This window comes from Ranitomeya imitator, chromosome 9, assembly GCF_032444005.1.
Source record: "Ranitomeya imitator isolate aRanImi1 chromosome 9, aRanImi1.pri, whole genome shotgun sequence".
NCBI lineage: Eukaryota > Metazoa > Chordata > Amphibia > Anura > Dendrobatidae > Ranitomeya > Ranitomeya imitator.
Window position 1 is genome coordinate 25,207,731 of NC_091290.1, and position 21,980 is coordinate 25,229,710.

Consider the following 21,980-nt stretch of genomic DNA (forward strand, 5'->3'; position numbering starts at 1 on the left):
TTTTTTTCATCTCGTTCCGTCAGGTGATGGGAGGAAGGGTCGACGTTAAACTAAAATTTACCGAAAAAAATGTGAAAAAATTAAATTTTTTAATCTGAGGCCCGATTATCCAAAAAGTATGGAAACTTGGTACCTTTTTATATGCTTTTTACCCAAGACTGGAAGCAGGGATACAACCGGAAGAGAAAGTGTCCTACTGCAAAGATCAAGAGGGTCCTGGCCAGAAAAAGGTCCTGGAATAATAAGACTAGGTATTTAGCCAACCAAGGATTAGCCCCCTCTCCTATTGGGCCCCTGCATTGGTTGCTTTTAGGGCCACAGCACTGGGTCCTGGTACCTTCTCTATAGCTAGGGTTAACGTGCTTCCTAGTATTGGTGGGGTGTGGGCGCTCCAATACAGAATTTGCACTGATGACCCTGACTACCTTTATGGAACGTTTGTCAATGGCCGGTGCACAAAAATTTGGCTGGGTTAACGCAACGTTCACCTACATGCTGAGCATTTTGTCCTGTGCTTCTGCCTAAATGGTTAAAAAATATATATATATATATTTTTTCAGACGTGCTTCCGACGCATTTTTTGACGTTTGGTATTTGCTTGACCTCCTTTAGGGTACCTTCTAGACGCCGGAGTACCCGCCAAGATTTCCAAGGCAAAGTTTCTTCGTTGGCATTATTCGTCATCGTTTTTGCAGCAGATAAAAGTCCCACATGTTTTGAGTGGGAAGAAGAATATGGTGTGAACTCAGCTTTAATAATACAAAGTTTAAAAAAAACATATAGAATTTTTAAAGATTTGTATTTTAATAATAATAAAAAATAATAAACGGATGAAATAAAGCCATAAAATGGCCTCCATGTCGCTCTCAGAAAACAAGGATCTGGAGATGATTCCGAGAGACTCGTCCATAATTCCGGCCCATTGTGAGCGGCTCATCTTCTCTTTAGGACTTTATCGCATTTTGTCTCACCCACGGATGTTCTCGGCTAATTCGTCCGCCTGCTAAATGGATGTCGGCGGCAACAAAGGGTCTTTTCATTCCTCGCTCCCATAATTATTAGAGGCGAAACTGCATAAATGTTATTGAGAAGTTGTGTTCGGAGCCCCGTCTCCTCGCTTCGTTATTCTCAGCCGCGATCATTTTCTAATTATCTTAACATTAGTTACAGAGCAATTTGAAATGTATCACTACAGATGAAACGAGGCTGATTTAATAAGCGCGGGACAATGACTGAGCCGCCGGCCTTATTATGCATGACAGCCATAAGAGGGATCTTAACCCTTGTCATAGTCGAGGGATAACTGCAAAATAACCTGCACAGCCCCGATATGTTCTGGCGCAAGCGGGGATGAGCGATCGCTGCACCCCAACAAAATGCAATTATCGGCAGAATTCAATATATACTTTTCTGCTCAGATCTACATTAATACAATGTATTTTTTGCTTCCTAATTCTGCTCCTTTATGGCAAATTTGGATCACTCTTTTTCTACCTATAGTGGCTCAATGAAACTGTTTAGTTGGGGCCGAAAAATATATTTTAACTAATTAATAGAACATTCATGCCATAAACATCTCGTAGCTTAAAAAACCATCTCTGGGACCCCTAACCTCTGCACCGACAGGTGAGGTGGTGACCACTAATCCCTCTTAATATCCATTTTCATTGATCTCATAAACTTCGATCACTGCACAAAAATGGCCACCGCTCCATTCACTCTCCATCTGAAGGCAGCGGCCTCCTCACCTGAAACAATATGGTTCCTGGCAACACAACCACCAGGAGAACCAGGAATCCACTGATCGGCATCTTATTGGGTGAGGCAGCCTCTGCACCGAGATAAAGATTGAATAGATGGGAGCGTAAGTCTTTAAGAAATAGGATTTGTCACTTGCTGTAACTGTGTACAGGGTGTAAAATAAAAAACAAACACACAAAAAACAAACTCTTGTTATCAGGTGTAAACGCCGCTGTTGTCCTGAATCCGCCGATGTTTTTCTTTCTTTCCTGCGCCTCTCCATTCCTTAGATACGGCCTCATCTTCCTAGTACGAACATTTTGTTTTCTTAACGAAGTGGGCAAGGTTTTCAACTCTTCTCTGTGGGTGTGTTCTTGGGAACCACGCCCATTTGGTAAAGCAAGACTAAATTCATATACAGGAAAGAAGGGCCTATATCTCAGGAACGGAGAGGCGCAGGAAAAAAAGAAAAACAGCGCCGGATTCAGGAGAACAGCGGCATTTACACCAGGTAAAAAAATGTAAACAAATTTATAGTAACCTTTAAGTATATAGAGGATTTGAAAATTGGATGTGTGACCCCTACGTAACAGACATTAAGAACATATTCTTTTAGGGAAAATCGCAAACTCATATCAACAGTGGAAGTCTCTAGGCATTCTCCGTCTTTCTAAACATGGCAATAAAATCAGAGCTAGTGGCATCGTACATCCAAATAATGGCACCACACAGTGCCCATGTAACAGCCCTGTACAGTGCTCGGATATGACACCCTGCATGCTTTTTTGGGCTCAAACGATACTTCATGCAACGACTGAACTTCGTCGTGCCTTCTGCCTCGATGTTTTTGGCAAAACGTCTAGTGCACCTTGGCATCATCTGTGTGGGTCGGTGTGGTCCTAGCGGCTGTTGGTGGGACAGGGAGAAGCAATACCGCCATATCACTCTGGCTTTAGACTGCCAGCTCTAAAGATCAGGGCTCATGGTCACATAAGTAGCGGCACAGTGCCGGATATAGATGATCAGTGGTGTCATCACGACCTCAGAGGAGAAGAAATGTCTAAAATTCCAACTTATTCATATCATTTTAATGCCAAGTACAGCAGCTGAAATCAGATTTGTAACCTTGCAGCATAATTAAACTATTCGTTAACTCTGACGACGAACCACGCCAGAATGAGGACACCACTAAGTACAAATGTCGCCTGTAATGGGTTAATTGGCCGGTTAATACATATTACTCTCATTTATCAGCGACACTCGGCTCTTGTGTCTGCCTGAAAAGACACATTTCACAATTAGCCAAATAATCTGCTGCGTCCCAATCAGCTCAAAGAGGCCTTAATGGTGGAAATGACATTACTGCTATTTATAGTGGGGGGAATGTAACGTCTCAGGGCTGAGGGAATTGTCAATTAGTATCCATAGCGAACGAATACAAAGATAATCCATCCATCTCGCTAATCTGGCCTCAATGTCCATCTATCTATCATACCATGTACCAAGAGTCGGGGAGACCAGATTACTTGTGATCATCAAACTCGGGGCTATCAGATTTCTATGGGTTATTCTTATCTAACAAAGGGTAGTTATAATGTATCAGACTGCTGTTATATATCAGGGGGGTTGTTATAATGTATCAGGCTGCTGTTATATATCAGGGGGGTTGTTATAATGTATCAGGCTGCTGTTATATATCGGGGGGTTGTTAAAATGTATCAGGCTGCTGTTATATATCGGGGGTTGTTATAATGTATCAGGCTGCTGTTATATATCGGGGGGTTGTTATAATGTATCAGGCTGCTGTTATATATCGGGGGGTTATTATAATGTATCAGGCTGCTGTTATATATCAGGGGGTTGTTATAATGTGTCAGGCTGCTGTTATATATCAGGGGGGTTGTTATGTATTAGGCTGCTGTTATATATCGGGGGTTGTTATAATGTATCAGGCTGCTGTTATATATCGGGGGGTTGTTATAATGTATCAGGCTGCTGTCATATATCAGGGGGGTTGTTATGTATTAGGCTGCTGTTATATATCGGGGGTTGTTATAATGTATCAGGCTGCTGTTATATATCGGGGGGTTGTTATAATGTATCAGGCTGCTGTTATATATCGGGGGTAGTTATAATGTATCAGGCTGCTGTTATATATCAGGGGGGTTGTTATAATGTATCAGGCTGCTGTTAAATATCGGGGGGTTGTTATAATGTATCAGGCTGCTGTTATATATCGGGGGGTTGTTATAATGTATCAGGCTGCTGTTATATATCGGGGGTTGTTATAATGTATCAGGCTGCTGTTATATATCGGGGGGTTGTTATAATGTATCAGGCCGCTGTTATATATCAGGGGGGTAGTTATAATGTATCAGGCTGCTGTTATATATCAGGGGGGTTGTTATAATGTATCAGGCTGCTGTTATATATCAGGGGAGTTGTTATAATGTATCAGGCTGCTGTTATATATCGGGGGGGGGGTAGTTATAATGTATCAGGCTGCTGTTAAATATCGGGGGGTTGTTATAATGTATCAGGCTGCTGTAATATATCGGGGGGTTGTTATAATGTATCAGGCTGCTGTTATATATCGGGGGGTTGTTATAATGTATCAGGCTGCTGTTATATATCAGGGGGGTTGTTATAATGTATCAGGCTGCTGTTATATATCGGGGGGTTGTTATAATGTATCAGGCTGCTGTTATATATCGGGGGGTTGTTATAATGTATCAGGCTGCTGTTATATATCAGGGGGGTTGTTATAATGTATCAGGCTGCTGTTATATATCAGGGGGGTTGTTATAATGTATCAGGCTGCTGTTATATATCGGGGGGGGTAGTTATAATGTATCAGGCTGCTGTTATATATCGGGGGGTTGTTATAATGTATCAGGCTGCTGTTATATATCGGGGGGTTGTTGTAATGTATCAGGCTGCTGTTATATATCGGGGGGGGGGGTAGTTATAATGTATCAGGCTGCTGTTATATATCGGGGGGTTGTTATAATGTATCAGGCTGCTGTTATATATCGGGGGGTTGTTATAATGTATCAGGCTGCTGTTATATATCGGGGGGTTGTTATAATGTATCAGGCTGCTGTTATATATCAGGGGGTTGTTATGTATTAGGCTGCTGTTATATATCGGGGGGGTTGTTATAATGTATCAGGCTGCTGTTATATATCGGGGGGTTGTTATAATGTATCAGGCTGCTGTTATATATCAGGGGGGTTGTTATGTATTAGGCTGCTGTTATATATCGGGGGGGTTGTTATAATGTATCAGGCTGCTGTTATATATCAGGGGGGTTGTTATAATGTATCAGGCTGCTGTTATATATCGGGGGTTGTTATAATGTATCAGGCTGCTGTTATATATCGGGGGGGTTGTTATAATGTATCAGGCTGCTGTTATATATCGGGGGTTGTTATGTATCAGGCTGCTGTTATATATCAGGGGGTAGTTATAATGTATCAGGCTGCTGTTATATATCGGGGGTTGTTATAATGTATCAGGCTGCTGTTATATATCGGGGGGGTTGTTATAATGTATCAGGCTGCTGTTATATATCAGGGGGTTGTTATAATGTATCAGGCTGCTGTTATATATCGGGGGGTTGTTATAATGTATCAGGCTGCTGTTATATATCAGGGGGTAGTTATAATGTATCAGGCTGCTGTTATATATCAGGGGGTAGTTATAATGTATCAGGCTGCTGTTATATATCGGGGGGTTGTTATAATGTATCAGGCCGCTGTTATATATCAGGGGGTAGTTATAATGTATCAGGCTGCTGTTATATATCAGGGGGTAGTTACAATGTATCAGGCTGCTGTTATATATCGGGGGGTTGTTATAATGTATCAGGCCGCTGTTATATATCAGGGGGGTTGTTATAATGTATCAGGCTGCTGTTATATATCAGGGGGGTTGTTATAATGTATCAGGCTGCTGTTATATATCAGGGGGGTTGTTATAATGTATCAGGCTGCTGTTATATATCGGGGGGTTATAATAATGTATCAGGCTGCTGTTATATATCGGGGGTTGTTATAATGTATCAGGCTGCTGTTATATATGAGGAAGGTTGTTATGTATCAGGCTGCTGTTATATATCGGGGGTTGTTATAATGTATCAGGCTGCTGTTATATATGAGGAAGGTTGTTATGTATCAGGCTGCTGTTATATATCAGGGGGGTTGTTATAATGTATCAGGCTGCTGTTATATATCGGGGGTTGTTATAATGTATCAGGCTGCTGTTATATATCGGGGGGTTGTTATAATGTATCAGGCTGCTGTTATATATCGGGGGGTTGTTATAATGTATCAGGCTGCTGTTATATATCGGGGGGGTTGTTATAATGTATCAGGCTGCTGTTATATATCGGGGGTTGTTATAATGTATCAGGCTGCTGTTATATATCGGGGGTTGTTATAATGTATCAGGCTGCTGTTATATATCGGGGGGGTTGTTATAATGTATCAGGCTGCTGTTATATATCGGGGGTTGTTATAATGTATCAGGCTGCTGTTATATATCGGGGGGTTGTTATAATGTATCAGGCTGCTGTTATATATCGGGGGTTGTTATAATGTATCAGGCTGCTGTTATATATCAGGGGGGTTGTTATAATGTATCAGGCTGCTGTTATATATGAGGAAGGTTGTTATGTATCAGGCTGCTGTTATATATCGGGGGTTGTTATAATGTATCAGGCTGCTGTTATATATCGGGGGGTTGTTATAATGTATCAGGCTGCTGTTATATATCGGGGGGTTGTTATAATGTATCAGGCTGCTGTTATATATCGGGGGGGTTGTTATAATGTATCAGGCTGCTGTTATATATCGGGGGTTGTTATAATGTATCAGGCTGCTGTTATATATCGGGGGTTGTTATAATGTATCAGGCTGCTGTTATATATCGGGGGGTTGTTATAATGTATCAGGCTGCTGTTATATATCGGGGGTTGTTATAATGTATCAGGCTGCTGTTATATATCAGGGGGGTTGTTATAATGTATCAGGCTGCTGTTATATATCGGGGGTTGTTATAATGTATCAGGCTGCTGTTATATATGAGGAAGGTTGTTATGTATCAGGCTGCTGTTATATATCGGGGGTTGTTATAATGTATCAGGCTGCTGTTATATATCGGGGGGTTGTTATAATGTATCAGGCTGCTGTTATATATCGGGGGGTTGTTATAATGTATCAGGCTGCTGTTATATATCGGGGGGGTTGTTATAATGTATCAGGCTGCTGTTATATATCGGGGGTTGTTATAATGTATCAGGCTGCTGTTATATATCGGGGGTTGTTATAATGTATCAGGCTGCTGTTATATATCGGGGGGTTGTTATAATGTATCAGGCTGCTGTTATATATCGGGGGTTGTTATAATGTATCAGGCTGCTGTTATATATCGGGGGGGTTGTTATAATGTATCAGGCTGCTGTTATATATCGGGGGTTGTTATAATGTATCAGGCTGCTGTTATATATGAGGAAGGTTGTTATGGATCAGGCTGCTGTTATATATCGGGGGTTGTTATAATGTATCAGGCTGCTGTTATATATGAGGGGGTTGTTATAATGTATCAGGCTGCTGTTATATATCGGGGGTTGTTATAATGTATCAGGCTGCTGTTATATATCAGGGGGTAGTTATAATGTATCAGGCTGCTGTTATATATCGGGGGTTGTTATAATGTATCAGGCTGCTGTTATATATCGGGGGGTTGTTATAATGTATCAGGCTGCTGTTATATATCGGGGGTTGTTATAATGTATCAGGCTGCTGTTATATATCAGGGGGTTGTTATAATGTATCAGGCTGCTGTTATATATCGGGGGGTTGTTATAATGTATCAGGCTGCTGTTATATATCAGGCTGCTGTTATATATCGGGGGGGGGGGGTTGTTATAATGTATCAGGCTGCTGTTATATATCAGGGGGGTTGTTATAAGGTATCAGGCTGCTGTTATATATCGGGGGTTGTTATAATGTATCAGGCTGCTGTTATATATCGGGGGTTGTTATAATGTATCAGGCTGCTGTTATATATCGGGGGGGTTGTTATAATGTATCAGGCTGCTGTTATATATCAGGGGTTGTTATAATGTATCAGGCTGCTGTTATATATCGGGGGGGTTGTTATAATGTATCAGGCTGCTGTTATATATCGGGGGTTGTTATAATGTATCAGGCTGCTGTTATATATCGGGGGTTGTTATAATGTATCAGGCTGCTGTTATATATCGGGGGGTTGTTATAATGTATCAGGCTGCTGTTGTATATCGGGGGTTGTTATAATGTATCAGGCTGCTGTTATATATCAGGGGGTTGTTATAATGTATCAGGCTGCTGTTATATATCGGGGGTTGTTATAATGTATCAGGCTGCTGTTATATATCGGGGGTTGTTATAATGTATCAGGCTGCTGTTATATATCGGGGGTTGTTATAATGTATCAGGCTGCTGTTATATATCGGGGGGTTGTTATAATGTATCAGGCTGCTGTTATATATCGGGGGGTTGTTATAATGTATCAGGCTGCTGTTATATATCGGGGGTTGTTATAATGTATCAGGCTGCTGTTATATATCAGGGGGTTGTTATAATGTATCAGGCTGCTGTTATATATCGGGGGTTGTTATAATGTATCAGGCTGCTGTTATATATCAGGGGGTTGTTATAATGTATCAGGCTGCTGTTATATATCGGGGGTTGTTATAATGTATCAGGCTGCTGTTATATATCGGGGGGTTGTTATAATGTATCAGGCTGCTGTTATATATCGGGGGTTGTTATAATGTATCAGGCTGCTGTTATATATCGGGGGGGGGTTGTTATAATGTATCAGGCTGCTGTTATATATCGGGGGGGGGGTTGTTATAATGTATCAGGCTGCTGTTATATATCGGGGGTTGTTATAATGTATCAGGCTGCTGTTATATATCGGGGGGTTGTTATAATGTATCAGGCTGCTGTTATATATCGGGGGGTTGTTATAATGTATCAGACTGCTGTTATATATCAGGGGGTTGTTATAATTTATCAGGCTGCTGTTATATATCGGGGGGGTTGTTATAATGTGTCAGGCTGCTGTTATATATCGGGGGTTGTTATAATGTATCAGGCTGCTGTTATATATCGGGGGGTTGTTATAATGTGTCAGGCTGCTGTTATATATCGGGGGTTGTTATAATGTATCAGGCTGCTGTTATATATCGGGGGGGTTGTTATAATGTATCAGGCTGCTGTTATATATCGGGGGTTGTTATAATGTATCAGGCTGCTGTTATATATCGGGGGTTGTTATAATGTATCAGGCTGCTGTTATATATCGGGGGGTTGTTATAATGTATCAGGCTGCTGTTATATATCGGGGGGTTGTTATAATGTATCAGGCTGCTGTTATATATCGGGGGGTTGTTATAATGTATCAGGCTGCTGTTATATATCAGGGGGGTTGTTATGTATCAGGCTGCTGTTATATATCGGGGGATTGTTATAATGTATCAGGCTGCTGTTATATATCGGGGGGTTGTTATAATGTATCAGGCTGCTGTTATATATCAGGGGGGTTGTTATGTATCAGGCTGCTGTTATATATCGGGGGATTGTTATAATGTATCAGGCTGCTGTTATATATCGGGGGGTTGTTATAATGTATCAGGCTGCTGTTATATATCAGGGGGGTTGTTATGTATCAGGCTGCTGTTATATATCGGGGGTTGTTATGTATCAGGCTGCTGTTATATATCGGGGGGTTGTTATAATGTATCAGGCTGCTGTTATATATGAGGAAGGTTGTTATAATGTATCAGGCTGCTGTTATATATCGGGGGGTTGTTATAATGTATCAGGCTGCTGTTATATATCGGGGGTTGTTATAATGTATCAGGCTGCTGTTATATATCGGGGGTTGTTATAATGTATCAGGCTGCTGTTATATATCGGGGGGGTTGTTATAATGTATCAGGCTGCTGTTATATATCGGGGGTTGTTATAATGTATCAGGCTGCTGTTATATATCGGGGGTTGTTATAATGTATCAGGCTGCTGTTATATATCGGGGGGTTGTTATAATGTATCAGGCTGCTGTTATATATGAGGAAGGTTGTTATGTATCAGGCTGCTGTTATATATCGGGGGGTTGTTATAATGTATCAGGCTGCTGTTATATATCGGGGGGTTGTTATAATGTATCAGGCTGCTGTTATATATCGGGGGGTTGTTATAATGTATCAGGCTGCTGTTATATATCAGGGGGGTTGTTATGTATCAGGCTGCTGTTATATATCGGGGGATTGTTATAATGTATCAGGCTGCTGTTATATATCGGGGGGTTGTTATAATGTATCAGGCTGCTGTTATATATCAGGGGGGTTGTTATGTATCAGGCTGCTGTTATATATCGGGGGTTGTTATAATGTATCAGGCTGCTGTTATATATCGGGGGGTTGTTATAATGTATCAGGCTGCTGTTATATATCGGGGGGTTGTTATAATGTATCAGGCTGCTGTTATATATCAGGGGGGTTGTTATGTATCAGGCTGCTGTTATATATCGGGGGGTTGTTATAATGTATCAGGCTGCTGTTATATATGAGGAAGGTTGTTATAATGTATCAGGCTGCTGTTATATATCGGGGGGTTGTTATAATGTATCAGGCTGCTGTTATATATCGGGGGTTGTTATAATGTATCAGGCCGCTGTTATATATCGGGGGTTGTTATAATGTATCAGGCTGCTGTTATATATCGGGGGGGTTGTTATAATGTATCAGGCTGCTGTTATATATCGGGGGTTGTTATAATGTATCAGGCTGCTGTTATATATCGGGGGGTTGTTATAATGTATCAGGCTGCTGTTATATATCGGGGGGTTGTTATAATGTATCAGGCTGCTGTTATATATGAGGAAGGTTGTTATGTATCAGGCTGCTGTTATATATCGGGGGGTTGTTATAATGTATCAGGCTGCTGTTATATATCGGGGGGTTGTTATAATGTATCAGGCTGCTGTTATATATCAGGGGGGTTGTTATAATGTATCAGGCTGCTGTTATATATCAGGGGGGTTGTTATGTATTAGGCTGCTGTTATCGGAGGGATTGTTCTCATGATCCATGGGGTTGCCAATATTTTGTTACAATACAGGGGACTATCAGACTGAAATGACTGATACGCCAAGCATGGTCCTCTGGGAAATTAAATATGCAAATTGCCTCTTCAGAGAGGAAGAGGAGCCGAACTCTAGCGCCACCTACTGGAAGCAGCAATATGAGATTCTGGTTTGGCTTTCATCCTAAGTCATGTGGCAAGGCTCATTAAAGACAACGTAGATAATCCAGCTCCAGCAAGATGGGTAAAAAAATATTTTATATATAACTCTAACATGGCAATAAAAAACTCCTTACACAAGGTAGACCAAACAGGTGATAGTGTGAATACGGCTACGCGTTTCGACCCATATAGGTCTTACTCATGCCACATACAGGTCTCATGAGTAAGACCTATATGGGTCGAAATATTCACACTATCACCTGTTTGGTCTACCTTGTGTAAGGAGTTTTTTATTGCCATGTTGGAGTCATAAATAAAATATTTTTTTACCCATCTTGCTGGAGCTGGATTATCTACGTTGTCTGGAATTGCTGCTGCAGGACGTCTTGGTCAGGACGAATTTCCGTGCTCCACACTTGATGGTCTGGTTGGTGAGCTGGCTACGGCTTTTTTTAGCCTTTTTTTTCTTTATTAGGCTCATTAAAGAGTCGATATTGACTTTTAGGACTGCTGCTTGCACTAGACTTAAGGTCCTCTTCCTCTCTGCATATTTAATTTCCCAGAGGAGCATGATTGGTGTATATAAGTCTCCTCACTCTGACATGCCAGGCCTGGCATGTGACTCTCCCTAAGGAGAAACGTTGCCCCTTAGATCCCAGTCTTACGTCTCTCTCCTATTCTCAATCGGATTGCGCTGGCCACTTCAAAACATCCATTTTGTTGGTCTGAAACCAGGATGTTTCCCACTTGCCGGTGTGTTTGGGGTTGTTGTCCTGCTGAAACATCCATATCAAGAGCATGTTTTCTTCAGCATAAGGAAACATGACCTCTTCCAGTATTTTGAAATATACAGACTGGTCCATGGTGCCTGGTACGCGATAAATAGGCCCATCTCCATCATATAAGAAATTATTCCCAATTGGTTCTGCATGCGCTTCCATGTTCTACAGTCTTCACACCAACCAATCCCCTTGAGAAAGCTGTGTTTGTGCCAGCGAAACGTGCGTCGGGGCTGACATCCACCCTTGGGGTGACCACCTCTCTATCTCACAGACCTGGGTAAGCTTGTCCCCTTGCACTTTTCAGGTATTACCCTGTGTGATGTGTATTTATTTAAAGGGAACCTGTCATCCCCAAAATCGGAGGTGAGCTAATCCCACCGGCATCAGGGGCTTATCTACAGTATTCTGTATCCTTCACACTGTACTGTAGCTTGAATTCAGCATTTATGGGTCGTCTCACAACCTTTGCGCCGTTTCTCTTTAGTCCAGTCAATGTTTTCTTTGGCAAACTTTAACCTTTTCAGCACGTGTTGTTTTTTTTCAGCAATGGTACTTTACAAGGGCTCTTTGGGAATAGTTTGGCCTCTTCTGATGGTTGCAGGACTCGCACGTAACTGAAGATCTTCTTTGAGCTGATCACTGGATGCTTTTTTGGCATTCTTGTTATTCTATGATCTATGCTGATGATGCTATTTCTTTTCCTACCATGTGTTTTGGGTTTTGTTTTTCCATTGTAAAACACTGGAATTTTTTTTTTAACCGAGCAGCCAATTATTTTCTGCACTTCTTTATGTTTTTTTCCCCCTCTCCAAGCAATGTATTGAACAAAGCTCTTTCTTCTTCAGTACAATGTTTGGAACGACTCGTTTTATTCACTGAGCTAAAACCAGCAGGTACAACATTTGCTGCCCTCCATCTTTAACTAAGGGCCATTCTGGACACCCGATTCTTAAACCTGTGACCTCACTAATTGAACTCCGCACTGCTAATTAATTAGAACACTCCTCTTTCATCAAATGAGTCAAGAACACCCAATTAGCAGAGCGCATGTCACGACTGTCGATTCTGTTGGTTGCCCATTACTCGCCTGCACCTAGTCATGAATTATTTTCCATATTGTATGATCTTTTCTGCCAAAAACAGTAATTAAACACATGAGTGATGTTAGACTGGGATATCTTGGGTGTTCTCGTGTATCGTGGGCAGCACGGTGGCTCAGTGGTTAGCACAGCAGCGCTGGAGTCCTGGGTTCAAGCCCCACCTTGGACAACATCTGCAAAGAGTTTGTATGTTCTCTCCGTGTTTGCGTGGGTTTCCTCCGGGCACTCCGGTTTCCTCCCACATTCCAAAGACATACTGATAGGGAATTTAGATTGTGAGGCCCAACGGGGACAGCGATGATAATGTGTGCAACCTGTAAAGCGCTGCGGAATATGTTAGCGCTATATAAAAAATAAAATTATTAAAAAAAAAAATAAAGATTTGGTTGTTGTTATGGATCAGGAGGTCGTTTTCATGTACCTGGTGTATTATGTACCATAGGTATTATCATATATCAGAAGGATTTTCAGGAATCTGGGGAATGTTATAATATATTCTGGGGTTGTAGTTATGGATCAGGAGGTTTTTGTTAAAAATTTCTTCCACTTAGAAGGGGTAGATATCATGTGCTCTGTATCTGGGGCCATGTGTCATTGTTATCATGTATCCTGGGGTTATCCTGTGTTTCGGGGTTATCATATATCTGGAGGTCATTCATTATATTTTTCTGACAGTCACAGTATGAATAATGAATGAATTGCTTTGTTAATGGGTCGTTTCAATAGGACTTAACAATCTATTTATCTAATTAGATCACGGCTTTTAAATGTTTCGGATTTGGCTTCGCTCAGGTCAAGAGTTCATTGTGAATATACATAGATAATCTGTGCTAATTATAGGGAAGACATCAGGGGGGAAGGTGATACAAAGGTGGCCAATAATCCTAATGTAATTACTATATGATTGTTCCTTATTAGAAAGCTCAGGGGTCTCATCTCCTGGGAGCTCTGCCATTACTTCGGATCTGTATTGGGCTGGGTGCCCCTGGGAGGACATTTGGGGTGGAAGAGATAGTTGTGATACTTGTTGGTAGTACTGTTACCAACAAATTATATATATATATATATATATATATATATATATATATATATATATATTGCATCCCCCATATTGTATACTAGATGTTGGCCCGATTCAAACGCATATTCTAGAATATGTATGTATGTATGTTGCGCTGTCAGTGGTGTTTAAATCCCGCACTAATATCGCTGATTGGCTGATATCCGAGACAGACAGACAATTAGACCCTTAGACAACACAATGGCGGCACTTGACAGCAGTGGAGGACAATGATGATTCCAGAATTTGCGGCAGACTGTGCCCGTCACTGATTGGTCGAGGCCAATCAGAGACTGTGCTCGTCGCTGATTGGTCGAGGCCTGGCGGCCTCGACCACTCAGCGACGGGCACAGTCTCTGATTGGTCGAGGCCAGCCGTCGCTGATTGGTCGAGGCCTGGCGGCCTCGACCAATCAGAGACGCGGGATTTCCAGGACAGACAGACAGAAAAACCCTTAGACAATTATATATATAGATTGTGGGCCATCTTCTTTCCTCACACCAATATTCATGACCTTAAGGAGATAACATAACATGCTAAGGAAGCTTTACCTGTTTCTCCTCGAAAAGCCTTCTCCAGCTTGATACCTTGTATGTCAAGTGCTCGCTGCTTCTCTTCAGTCTCCTCAAGCTGACGTTGTATTGTCTAGGAGAAGAATGCATTTTTTACTTACAATGTTCCACTTGTTCGGGCGTTAGATCGTATAGAAGCCACTACTGTATTGTAACCTTTCCTTCCAACACAATGATTAAAGGAGCCGTAGAAACATCTGTTTATCCGACATCCGTCTCATAGGTTAGCCAAACAAGGAGGCATCTGTACATGTCACTGTTATGGAGGCTTCAAGAAAAGGAAGGACGTTCCTGAGCCCCGAGTAAATAGGATGGGCATGATCGAGAGGGTCATTGCAAACCATCATGGCCCCATAGATTAAATGTAAGTACATACGGGTATGGGACTGATCTACCCTTCTTTCCATTTACATCCAATAAATATTGGCAATTAGAATGATCTATTGTTTAGTTTTTATGTTAAATGTTAGAGAAAAAAAATATTGATTTTTTTTTTTCTATATTGAAAAATTTCAAAGAAACAGAAGCCAGTGTAAAAAAAAAAAAATTGCAAGATTTCTAAGCTTCATAGTATAAGCTCCTTCCTGTTCTGTACAAGGCCTTTTCAGGAGTCTCATTATCATCACAGACAGGATTAATTATAATCCTGTCTGTGATGGTCGGATCTCTTTCTACAGTAAATAGTGCTGGATCCACCATTCACAAGAGGTGATATCACGGCTTCCCTGTCCTTCTTTGCCCTTGACCATGCCCAGAAGGCTTCCATACAAAGGAATAGAAAATAGAAAACAATAAGTCTAAGGAAGTTGGAATTTTTGATTTTAATTATATAGATTGTGATATGAAAAAAAAAAAAAATCCTGACCATTTATTAAAAAATACATATAAATTAAAAACCCGATTTAAACAATAGGCCATTTTCTGATGACGCATTCCCTTAAAGGGGTTGTCTGGGAATTTAGGGGCTCGAGACCCCAGTTGTTTCAGTGCCGGTGGTAGACGGAACTGATCAGTTACATAGTTGCACAGCTTTGACGACGGTATAGTGGCCGCTGCCGGGTTCTGCGCATCCGCACCTCATTGATTTGAATAGCTTGTACATGCTGGGGCCTCAAATCTGCACGAGGGGCCCTGGAACATCCCAAATAGCTAGTCATTAATCCGGTGGTATTCTTATGTGGTATTAATGGTCCTCAGGCCACTTGGGTTCATGGGCCATGATAAAATAGCTTCCATGGCACTCACAACAGCTGCCCTCCTGTGTACCCACTCGGCTACTGCTCCCTATCTCAGGGCTTAGATACGGGTGGTTTACAAGAAAGCAGAGATGGAGCTGGCAGGAGAGATTCTGATTTTTCTTGTAATTACTTAAAATGAATGGTTCAGTGTCCATGACTGCATTACACACAGTTGCGCCTGCCGTGCCAGCTCCGGGGACGGTGCCTGTGGTAGATGTATTGACAGTACCCCTCCCCCATCTCGGCCACTGAGCGCTCGCCCTCCTTTATAGCGTTCCTTCAAGTCATAATGATTTTTGAGCTGTTGTAATCTGGTGTAAAGGATGTGAAAGCTTCAGAGACCTTGGAGAACAATGCGAGCGCCACAGAGCACAATTCCTGACAAACAAGTGGATTATTAAAGGTAAAAAGTTAAGTGTTATCTTTTCATGAAAGCGATTGACTGACGATTCTGTTATTTAACAAATTCTTTCCACGTTATTAAAAAGTAAAAATTTCGATATAAAAAAAAAAGATGAAAAAAAACAAGTGCGACCATCTGCAGATGATGCTTCACATAGAAAACTATTCTATAAACCTCCCTTGTAATAATCGGATTCGGTATATATACATTCCACAGTACCACTCCTGTCCTGTATATATACACCCCGCAGTACCACTCCTGTCCTGTATATATACACCCCGCAGTACCACTCCTGTCCTGTATATATACACCCCGCAGTACCACTCCTGTCCTGTATATATACACCCCGCAGTACCACTCCTGTCCTGTATATATACACCCCGCAGTACCACTCCTGTCCTGTATATATACACCCCGCAGTACCACTCCTGTCCTGTATATATACATTCCACAGTACCACTCCTGTCCTGTATATATACATTCCACAGTACCACTCCTGTCCTGTATATATACACCCCGCAGTACCACTCCTGTCCTGTATATATACATTCCACAGTACCACTCCTGTCCTGCATATATACACCCCGCAGTACCACTCCTGTCCTGTATATATACACCCCGCAGTACCACTCCTGTCCTGTATATATACACCCCGCAGTACCACTCCTGTCCTGTATATACACCCCGCAGTACCACTCCTGTCCTGTATATATACACCCCGCAGTACCACTCCTGTCCTGTATATATACACCCCGCAGTACCACTCCTGTCCTGTATATAAACACCCCGCAGTACCACTCCTGTCCTGTATATATACACCCCGCAGTACCACTCCTGTCCTGTATATATACATTCCACAGTACCACTCCTGTCCTGCATATATACACCCCGCAGTACCACTCCTGTCCTGTATATATACACCCCGCAGTACCTCTCCTGTCCTGTATATATACACCCCGCAGTACCTCTCCTGTCCTGTATATATACACCCCGCAGTACCACTCCTGTCCTGTATATATACACCCCGCAGTACCACTCCTGTCCTGTATATATACACCCCGCAGTACCACTCCTGTCCTGTATATATACACCCCGCAGTACCACTCCTGTCCTGTATATATACACCCCGCAGTACCACTCCTGTCCTGTATATATACACCCCGCAGTACCACTCCTGTCCTGTATATATACACCCCGCAGTACCACTCCTGTCCTGTATATATACACCCCGCAGTACCACTCCTGTCCTGTATATATACACCCCGCAGTACCACTCCTGTCCTGTATATATACACCCCGCAGTACCACTCCTGTCCTGTATATATACACCCCGCAGTACCACTCCTGTCCTGTATATATACACCCCGCAGTACCACTCCTGTCCTGTATATATACACCCCGCAGTACCACTCCTGTCCTGTATATATACACCCCGCAGTACCACTCCTGTCCTGTATATATACACCCCGCAGTACCACTCCTGTCCTGTATATATACACCCCGCAGTACCACTCCTGTCCTGTATATATACACCCCGCAGTACCACTCCTGTCCTGTATATATACACCCCGCAGTACCACTCCTGTCCTGTATATATACACCCCGCAGTACCACTCCTGTCCTGTATACTGGGTGTAATTCTCAGTATCTGTATTATTCTGTATATACACTGCGCAGTACCTCTCCTCCTGTCCTGTATACTGGGTGTAATCCTCAGTATCTGTATTATTCTGTGTATATACACTGCACAGTACCGCTCCTCCTGTCCTGTATACTGGGTGTAATCCTCAGTATCTGTATTATTCTGTATATATACACTGCACAGTACCGCTCCTCCTGTCCTGTATACTGGGTGTAATCCTCAGTACCTGTATTATTCTGTATATATACACTGCACAGTACCGCTCCTCCTGTCCTGTATACTGGGTGTAATTCTCAGTATCTGTATTATTCTGTATATATACACTGCACGGTACCGCTCCTCCTGTCCTGTATACTGGGTGTAATCCTCAGTATCTGTATTATTCTGTATATATACACTGCACAGTACCGCTCCTCCTGTCCTGTATACTGGGTGTAATTCTCAGTATCTGTATTATTCTGTATATATACACTGCACAGTACCGCTCCTCCTGTCCTGTATACTGGGTGTAATTCTCAGTATCTGTATTATTCTGTATATATACACTGCACAGTACCACTCCTCCTGTCCTGTATACTGGGTGTAATTCTCAGTATCTGTATTATTCTGTATATATACACTGCACAGTACCGCTCCTCCTGTCCTGTATACTGGGTGTAATTCTCAGTATCTGTATTATTCTGTATATATACACTGCACAGTACCGCTCCTCCTGTCCTGTATACTGGGTGTAATTCTCAGTATCTGTATTATTCTGTATGTATACACTGCACAGTACCACTCCTCCTGTCCTGTATACTGGGTGTAATCCTCAGTATCTGTATTATTCTGTATATACACTGCACAGTACCACTCCTCCTGTCCTGTATACTGGGTGTAATATCCCGGGGGTCTATGTGGTGATGGGACCCCGCTCTCACCTGGGCTTTGTGAAGCCTCTTCAGCTCCTCTTGTTTTGCTCGCAGTCTCGCTTCTCTTTCTACCCTTCTGTGATGCTTGGACGCCCGGATGCTCTGATGGAATAAGACATTGGAAGGGGGGGTTAATACTTTTTAAAAATAGTTTATGCATGATAAAAATAAAGCTGAATATAATACAGAATAAACAGGGAGGGGTCCATCGTCTGTGGGTTCAGGGGTAGAAATGGGACTATCCTGGTAATTGTAATGTAGAGGATGGTCATGATTCAATGGCTTTTCAATGCAGTGAAATAAGAAACCATAGCGCAGATTTGTCAAGTCTTAGAGGCCGTCACCCTACTTTCCATTGGGACCAACAAGCAAAAAGTTCATACTGATATCATTATGTAATATCGGGTGATTGTGTTAATATCCCAATATTAGGGAGCTGCTATTGAAGCAATTTTGTTATTTTAGGTTCCTTTATTGTGTGTTCACTGATCATCTCACTTTTCAAGGCTAATTCTCCTTTTAGGGTAGAAGAGTCCCGAGTCCTGCGGGCGCTCCGCTCCAGACTCCCTGCCAAATCGGGATGTAATGTACGGTGCAAGGGCGCGATCCAGAAGTCATCGCTGCTCTGGAGTGATTAAATGTCAGAGCGGAGGAGTCAAAGAGGCAGAACCGATCCGGCTACTGGATCCGGAGCGCTCAGAGCTGAATGGATGCTAAGTTGCCGGGGTCCTAGTATTTTCATCAGACCTGCCATTCACTTATTTTAGGTATTTTATATCTAAACTCTGATTTTAAAAAAATAAATATATATATATGCAATTACACGATTTATGAGGATTTGTTTTTATCAAGCATTTTGTTTTTTTGCCAATTGTTAGCCTTGTTAGGATAAATGGCAAAATGGCACCACCAGCTGGTAGTAAAAAGGTACTGCACGTGCACCCTAAAATGCAAAGTTTATAAAAGGTCAGCAGCTTCTTATAGTACAGCAGTGATAAAGGAGAGCGTGTAATGGATGTTGGAGTCTCTGGAGTTTCTTCGCATTGGATTATAGGGTCATATTCTATTGGGAAACTGTACAGTCAGCATCTCCTCAAGCAGAAATTAATGATAACACTGGATTCACAGATTATATGGTTCCGAAAAAAAAATCCACCAAAAAAATGCTGACTTTTATCTGTATTTGTCATTAAAATGCTGCAGATTTCACTCTCCTTCTTTCCGCGGTAATGTTAAATCAGATTTGTCAGAGGCACTAAATTATGATCCATGTGAATCCGCTTTAAATGTAGTCAGCTCCTTCCTCGGTCTATAACAGGGGACAGTAAATAGCATTTGTCTGCAGTGTAAATGTGGATGAGATGGACTGTGGGGTTACATTAGGCACTGAATCACTAAGCGGTCCTCTACGCTCCATGCAAAGCTGCCAGTTCTCCTGTAAAGGGAACCTGTCAGGATTTCACCACCGAAACCAGTGGAATGGCCGTATAGGTCCTAGCACCTCCATAGAAATGATCCCCGATGATCCAGAGCTGATAAATAAAGTATAAAGCTGTATGCAGGTTATTCTGGAAATGCATTTGGGGCGTGTCAATAAAAATCGCAGGGTATTGACACGCCTCTAATGCACTTCCACGCTAATTTGCATGTGGCTTCAAAGTTTGCTTTCCCGAGCGCTGAGACATTATATTACTACAAAAGAGGCGTCACTTTTGTTATACTGGGACCTGTACGGTCAGAACGCTAGTTTCTGATGGAAAACCATCCAGACGGATTCTCGGTAAAGCAACAGAGGCTTGTTCCAGACTGCTGGGATGGCGGCTCTATGATGTCTTGGGGCCCCTTGTAATATTGTCCCTAGATGCAGGGACTGAGTGTAATATTGTGTCACCACTTCTTCTGAGAAATGTAACAATGGCATTCTTATATGTATATATCGTATATGGTGCTACCCAGCTGGGAAGGGGTCAATTATTGGAAGGAAAATACATGGCGAAATGTCTAAGGCAAAATTAATCTTTCCAGTCTCTGCCGTGTGTGTGTATATATATATATATATATATATATATATATATATATATATATATATAATTTCTTGTGTGTGTATATATATATATATATATATATATATATTGTGAGGCAGTGACCGGTGTCATATGCGAGGGTCGCTATGTGTCCCCCAGGATGTGCTTAGAAGCATATTAGATCCGCTGGAGTGCCCTGTGCTCACAGCAGGTTGCCTGTGAGACACAGGGAAGAATAAAAGTAAGTGTGAACTGGGTCAAGTTATTTGTCCCAGAATTTATTCAGGAAAACCTGGTATGGGCTTTTATTTTGAAACGGACTGCAGGATGGTAGTGGGGCCGGTCCGTTTCCTCCAGCCCAGATCTTATAGTGGCTCAAGGACTTGTTTGCTTTCTTTTCCCATTTGTGAGTATGCTGTGTAATAAACAAGACTTTGTTTGAACTCATATGGGTCACTGCCTATTCACTGCACAGCAAGGACATCGCTACATCACAATTGGTTGGAGAATGCGGAGCAGTGTGAATTAAGGCATACCCCAACGCCATTTGCATGTCTGTTATTAAGCCTGCTACATTGCAATTCAGGCCTACAGACAAAATGGAGGAGATCCTGAGGCAGCTAGTCCTCACACAGCAACAACAGCAACAAACTAATAATCTGTTGCTGCAGCAAATTACAGCCCTGCGAGAGGCACCTCCAGCACCGACCCCAGAACGTCGCGATGCCCGTGACAAGGTCCGCTCTGCTTTGAGGAAATTGAGTCCGGAAGATGACGTGGAAGCTTTCCTCACCGTCTATGAGCGCACGGCAGAACGGGAGAATCTGCCAGCAGCACAGTGGGCTGAAGTTGTGGCTTTGTTCTTGAGGGGTGATGCGCTAAAGGCCTACTTTGACCTCAGTCGGGAGGATGCCCAGGACTATTCCAAGTTAAAAGGTGAGATCCTTGCCCGACTGGGGGTTAATACTTATGTGAGAGCTCAACGGGTGTTTTCTTGGACTTTTGTGGAAGCCCAGCCTGCCCGGTCTCAGATTTTTGACTTATTGCAGCTTGTGAAACGGTGGCTCCAACCTGAGACTTTATCCACAAGTCAGATAGTGGAGAGGGTGGTGGTCGACCGACTGGTGAGGGCTCTGCCAGCGGCCATTCAGCGTTGGGTGGGTCAAGGGGACCCGGGTACCCTAGACCAGGTTGTAGGCCTGATAGAGC

At 42.3% G+C, this 21,980-nt stretch overlaps 2 protein-coding genes across 4 annotated transcripts in view; one reads left to right on the forward strand and one right to left on the reverse strand.

Moving 5' to 3' along the window:
- Positions 1 to 21,980, forward strand: part of DKK3 (dickkopf WNT signaling pathway inhibitor 3) — a 413,056-nt gene that overhangs the window by 32,809 nt on the left and 358,267 nt on the right. The gene's annotated exons all lie outside the window — the stretch shown is intronic.
- The window catches only part of MICAL2 (microtubule associated monooxygenase, calponin and LIM domain containing 2), a 264,685-nt gene that overhangs the window by 10,284 nt on the left and 232,421 nt on the right, over positions 1 to 21,980 (reverse strand). For both annotated transcript variants that reach the window (XM_069740179.1, XM_069740178.1), the window contains exons 26-27: positions 18,757 to 18,849; positions 14,533 to 14,626 (exon numbers count right to left, since the gene is read on the reverse strand). In XM_069740179.1, the coding sequence (XP_069596280.1) occupies positions 14,533 to 14,626; positions 18,757 to 18,849 (187 nt within the window). The remainder of the gene's footprint in view (positions 1 to 14,532; positions 14,627 to 18,756; positions 18,850 to 21,980) is intronic.